Source organism: Acanthochromis polyacanthus, chromosome 13 (assembly GCF_021347895.1).
Source record: "Acanthochromis polyacanthus isolate Apoly-LR-REF ecotype Palm Island chromosome 13, KAUST_Apoly_ChrSc, whole genome shotgun sequence".
NCBI lineage: Eukaryota > Metazoa > Chordata > Actinopteri > Pomacentridae > Acanthochromis > Acanthochromis polyacanthus.
The window spans coordinates 2,870,680-2,876,281 of NC_067125.1; the positions used below are offsets into that span (position 1 = coordinate 2,870,680).

A 5,602-nucleotide genomic window follows, 5' to 3' on the forward strand; every position below is an offset into this window, starting at 1 on the left:
TAACAAGAAAACGTATTATAAAAATAAACATTTCTATTCAGCAAATTAATTTTAAAATTATTTTTTAAAACTACAGATCAGAGTTTAAATATTGTGCAAAATGTTTAAATGAATAAAATGATGTTTATTTATTTTATTTTAAAATCTGCTTAAGAAAAAGACATTTTAAACATTTTTAAAAAGCTCATCAGTAGAAAATAAATACTTCTGATATAAAAGTATTTTAAATTATGACTTCAAACAACATTTAGAATCAAATAAAATGAAAGTTTCTCTTCTGTTCCCTGAAAACGTTTCTAAAAAATAATAATTTCAACATTTAGTTTAAAATAAAACAGAAAAAAATCTGCGAAATCTGAGAAAACAGCTTCCAAAGATCTGAAATCAAAGAGATTTTGAACCGAAACTGCTTTTGTTGGATGAAGAACCTCTGAAGATGAAGAACCTCTGAAGATGAACATCTGGAGAAGTTCTTTGAAGAACCTGATTGGAGATTAAAAGCTGAACCTCCAAACATCAAAGTTCTGCAGCGGCTCATTCGCACTTTAAAGAGTTCCGGTTTCTCTTAAATCCAGACCCTCCTGGACTCTGTCAGACCTGCTGGACCCTGCTGGACCCTCCCGGACTCTGTCAGACCTGCTGGACCCCGCTGGACCCTCCTGGACTCTGTCAGACCTGCTGGACCCTGCTGGACCCTCCCGGACTCTGTCAGACCTGCTGGACCCTGCTGGACCCTCCTGGACTCTGTCAGACCTGCTGGACCCTGCTGGACCCTCCTGGACTCTGGTAGACCCTGGTAGACCCTGCTGGACCCTCCCGGACTCTGTCAGACCTGCTGGACCCCGCTGAACTCTCCCGGCCTGCCTCATGGCCGGACCCCGGGTGTCGGACTTCAGCATCGAGCGGATTCTCTCCCAGCATTTCCCGGAGGCCTCAAACGACCAGATCCTCCTCAGACCTCCTGCTCCGGTCCCGGTGCTGGTCCCGGTCCCAGTCCCGGTCCCGGTCGCGGACTACCTGCAGTACGGAGGGATGTTTTATCCGCACGGAGCCGGTTTCCGTCCTCCAGACTTCACCGGGATTCATCCGAACTCTGGAGCTTTCGGCCTCCAAGCTGCAGGTTGGAAACGATTTTTTGTTGTTTTCATTCTTTAGAAACTGTTTAGTTGAAGTTTAAACGTTTAAAAACTGTTTGTTTATTTATTTATTATTTATATTTTTTATATATATTTTAATCAGGATTGAGCTGCTTCAATCTTATTTTAAGTTCCAAATTAAATGCACAGTAAATTTTGCGCCTTTTTTTTTTTTTTTTTACAAACTCCGCTAACCAAATCACTTTCTCTGATCTTATTTCCTCCAGATGTTCAGCCGGTGACGAGCTGCGCCGGTTTCCACCAACCCGGAGCCTCCGCGCAGCTGCAGCCGCGTCCGAAGGTCCGGATGAGGACGGTGTTTACGCACGGTCAGACCAAGCAGCTGGAGGCTCTGTTCCAGCTCACCGACTACCCGACCGGGGAGGCGCGCGCTGAGGTGGCGAAAAACACCGGGCTGAGCGAGGAGACCGTCAGGGTGAGTGAGACACGGTGGCTCAGGGGGAGCGAGGACGCTGCGTAAAACCGCTTCCGGGATGCGTAAAACGTTCCCAGGCTGCATTTTACGCACCGGCTCACCAGGTTTTCTTCTGAAATTAAGTGTTTATTTCATCAAACACTAATTCTAAACTAATATTTATCGTTTTATTCTTCGTTTAAGGTGCCAAAGCAACAAGTTACACTTTTACGCACAGACTCGCCAAACTTTTTCTTTTAAATCAAGTGTTTCTTTGATAAAACACAACATTTTATAATTATTAAAGGTACCAAACAACCTCATGTAGCATTTTACGCGCATTTTTAAAAAGTTTCAATTAACTTAGTTTGATTTTAAACAGTATTTAACGTTTAATGATTCATTTAAGGAGCCAAAACCACAGGCTGCGTTTTTACGCACAGACTCACCAAACGTTTAAAACAAAGCAATTCTTTTTCATAAAATGCATTCTGAAGTCGAATTTTAGTATTTGTTTATGCACTAATCCGTCAGTTGTTTTCTTCTAAATTAAGTGTTTCTTCATTTAAATGACCAAATGTGAAGCTGAATTACCGTTTCCTTGTTCTTAGAGGCACCGATACTTTTACGCACAAACTCACCAAACTTTTCTTTAACATCAAGTGTTTCTTTTTATAAATTACAACATTTTCTAATGATTAAAGGTACCAAACAACCTCACGTGGCCTTTCACGCACCATTTTTTCTTAATTCGGTGTTTGATTTTATAAAGTCGTAGGTCGTATTATTTATTGGAGTTGCCAAACCTCCAAGGTTGATGCTACAGGTACGGACCCGTACCCGTAGCATCTGTACTAGAGTTACGGACCCGTTAAGGTCACTGAAGAGCTGGCGATGGTTAACTACTATTTGCTGCACATTACAGGCAGTTTATATGAATGACTTTGACGGCGAACATTGTATAATTTAACCAAAAATACACCGTCTCCTCTCACACTTTAGACATTGCAGTTTTTACGCTTTTAGACGCCGTGTATAAATTGTTTGAAGTCCAGTTCCTATTAATTAGTTTACCGCGTTCAGTGGTGGAAGCGGCTGACGAACTCCATTGCAAATGTTCCCATTTAATTTCGGACGCTAATTTACAAGATAAAGTTAAGGATGTCGAATATGAAACAAACACTCGTGAATGGTGAGGAGCAGCTCTTTAATTCGGCATGAATTAAAAAAAACCACAAACTCGATTTACTGTGATATTGTGAGATTTGTTTGTGGTGATGTAACTTAGCCATTCAACAGAGTCCGCTAACATTAAAGTGACTGTGACAGTGTCTGTGTTGACAGACGTAGAAAATACGTCAGGGTTTTGTTTAGGTTGTTAATATGTAATAGTCTGTCGCTACTTTTGAAGGTAAAAAAATACTTGTAGTTTGCTGGCTGTTAGTTCCGCCATTTGTTTTGTTTGCTGTTTGTGCTTTATTAGAACAGGGTCACGTGAATAAAAAGTTTTGCTATTTTTAATAGTAGTGCTGATTTCAACCCCCAAATCGCTGTCCGTGAAAAAGTCAGATAATGATATTTATAAGACATTATGCATGATAGAAAAGAGAACAGCAGATGACTGACATGACAGGCTCGGCACGCAGATTCACCTCGAATCACGGAAGCGCCTTCATCACTCGGATTACCAAACCGGCTCATTAATATTTATGTACGTCGGATTACCAGCCAATCACAAAGCGCGTTCATCAGCCGGCTCATTAATATTCATGTACGTCTCATTAATATTTATGATAAGGTAAAGTGCCGTATCCGTAGGCCACAGGCTACGGATACGGGTCCGTATCTGTAGACACTACCAACCTCCAAATCTCACACTTTGACGCACTTGACACAGACCAATCAGACCAATCAGGGTTTTTTCTGTGGCTAAAACTTTACTTCCACATTAAATATGAAGTCGGTCCGGTGTGATATTTTAGTGTTTCGTCCACAGAAGTGACAATTAAACGCCAGATTTTGCAGATGAAGGTGAATTTGACGCTCGCTCTTTCTTCTCTCAGCAGTCACTTTTTACACATCTGGACGTTCATATTTCTGCTGTTTGGTTCTTAAAGTGTTTCTCTGTAACTCATGAATCTTTTTGTCGTTTTCAGGTTTGGTTTAAGAACCGCAGAGCCAGAAGGAAGAGGTCGAAAGCCGAACCTGCTCCATCTGGTGACTCAGAGAAGAAGATGTTCAGCTGCTTCCTGTGAACCTGAACATCCAGCGGTTCTTCCACTGATCAGCTGAGTGCTGCGATGCCTTCAGGTGCTGCAAAGAAAGTCTGACTTTCTAGTTTTAAACACGTTTTCTGTTCCTGTGTAATTTATTGAAAATGAGTTTGGAGGTTTAAACCCAACTTTGATGTTTTAAGTTTCAAAATAAAGTGGCTTCGACTAAAATCCACTCCTGAGTTTAGTTTATTTTCTTTGTGTTTTTATATGCAGAATCACTGCATGACATTTAATGTTCTTTATATCAAAGAATACTGAGAAAAGCACAAAGTTAAAGAGCTCAAATTTTAGAACACGTCTTTGTGTGTTTTTAAGTTGTCAGCTGTAACTCTACACTGCACGTAAAAATAAAAATGTTTTAAAAAAGCTAAAAATCTGGCAGCAAAACTAAAACATATAATAAAATAAAATAATAAAATATTTGGCTGCAAGACTAAAATATGCATTAATCTCATAAAGTGTTGACACCCCTTCTGTGGCGTTTAACAATGAGAATAAATAAATGGTAAATGGTTGTATTTATATAGCACTTTTATCCAAAGCGCTTTACATGATACGTCACATTCACACATTCACACACTGCAATGCAGACAAAAAACAAAAAAAGAAAAAAAAGTTGTCAGCTGTAACTCTACACTGCACATAAAAATATAAATGTTTTTAAAATGCTAAAAATCTGGCAGTAAAACTAAAACATTCAACAACTTTAAAATAATTTAAAATAAAATTGAAGCTGCAAGCAGCGATGGACGGGTCCTCGCATCCGTGCTGGTTTGCGAATCCACACACGTCCAGCAGGTGGCGCTGTGACTGAGAGTGTATTTCCGCCTGTGGATGACATCAGGACCGGACTCTGATCACACATGCAATGTTTCAGGCAGATTGGAGCATGTTCAGAGCAGTTATAGAGCATTTCCTGTCCATCCAACAGGTGGCGCTGCGACTGAGAGTGTCTGTTGGCCTGTAGATGTGATCAGGATTGGATTGTGATCACACATGGAAAGTTTGAGGCAGATTGGAGCATGCAGAGGAGAGTTATACAGCAGTTGATGTTTCATGGCGAAGCATCAAAACTCTAATGGTCGCCATGGCCACGCCATTTGGTTTCTGGTTAAACTTTTGATAACTTTTCCAAACCAAGTCCTGCTGTGTGGACTGACAAAATTTCAGGTCTCCTGGAATTATCCCCTAGGAGGTATTAACTCTCAAAAATGAGAAAAATCATCAAAAATCTCACAATTAATCCAAGATGGCCGACTTCCTGTTGGGTTTAGGACATGGCTCCAAGAGGCTTTTTTGTGCGTCCTGATGTGCTCTATAAGCCTCCCAAATTTCATGGATGTAGGTGAAATGTGCTGGGGGGGCTGTTTGTTAAAAATACTGTAGGGGGCGCTATAGCATGTGCAGTGCTGAGATGCATACGGTGTTGTTCCTTGGGTCCATGGTGATGTGTGTGGTAATTTCTGTGAGCGCTGGAGTATTCCTAACCTGTCAGAAAGCAGCTGTTTTCTTTTAAGAACTTTAAAAAAAAGCCAAAGCCTACTCAGCTTTTATTATGAGAATAAAACCAGAAAACAGCAACAAATATTGGGCGTTTGTTGCTGAATAGACAGCTAACAATGAATTTTTGCTGAAACTACTAAATGATTGGTTGATTGATGGTTTTAAATCTGCAGAAGTGGAAGGTTTGAGGTTTGTGGAGACTAATTTTAAACATTAATCAGATCAGTATTTCTGGTGTTTCCTGGTGGAGTAAAAGCAGCGGACAGAAGCGG

The 5,602-nt window shown here is 40.5% G+C and overlaps 1 protein-coding gene across 1 annotated transcript; it reads left to right on the top strand.

Annotated features, from left to right (window-relative positions):
• Positions 1-867: 867 nt before the first annotated feature.
• On the top strand, positions 868-3,806 carry dharma. Its single transcript, XM_051958227.1, has 3 exons — positions 868-1,120; positions 1,364-1,572; positions 3,708-3,806. Exons 1-3 carry the CDS (start codon positions 868-870, stop codon positions 3,804-3,806), a joined length of 561 nt encoding a protein of 186 aa, XP_051814187.1.
• The last annotated feature ends 1,796 nt before the right edge of the window (positions 3,807-5,602 follow it).

Bases quoted from the DNA above. Each gene is read 5' to 3' on its own strand.
- dharma (XM_051958227.1), top strand. From the start codon at position 868: ATGGCCGGACCCCGGGTGTCGGACTTCAGCATCGAGCGGATTCTCTCC. The intron at 1,121-1,363 runs GTTGGAAACGAT...TATTTCCTCCAG, and splicing joins TTTCGGCCTCCAAGCTGCAG to ATGTTCAGCCGGTGACGAGC. The intron at 1,573-3,707 runs GTGAGTGAGACA...TGTCGTTTTCAG, and splicing joins TGAGCGAGGAGACCGTCAGG to GTTTGGTTTAAGAACCGCAG.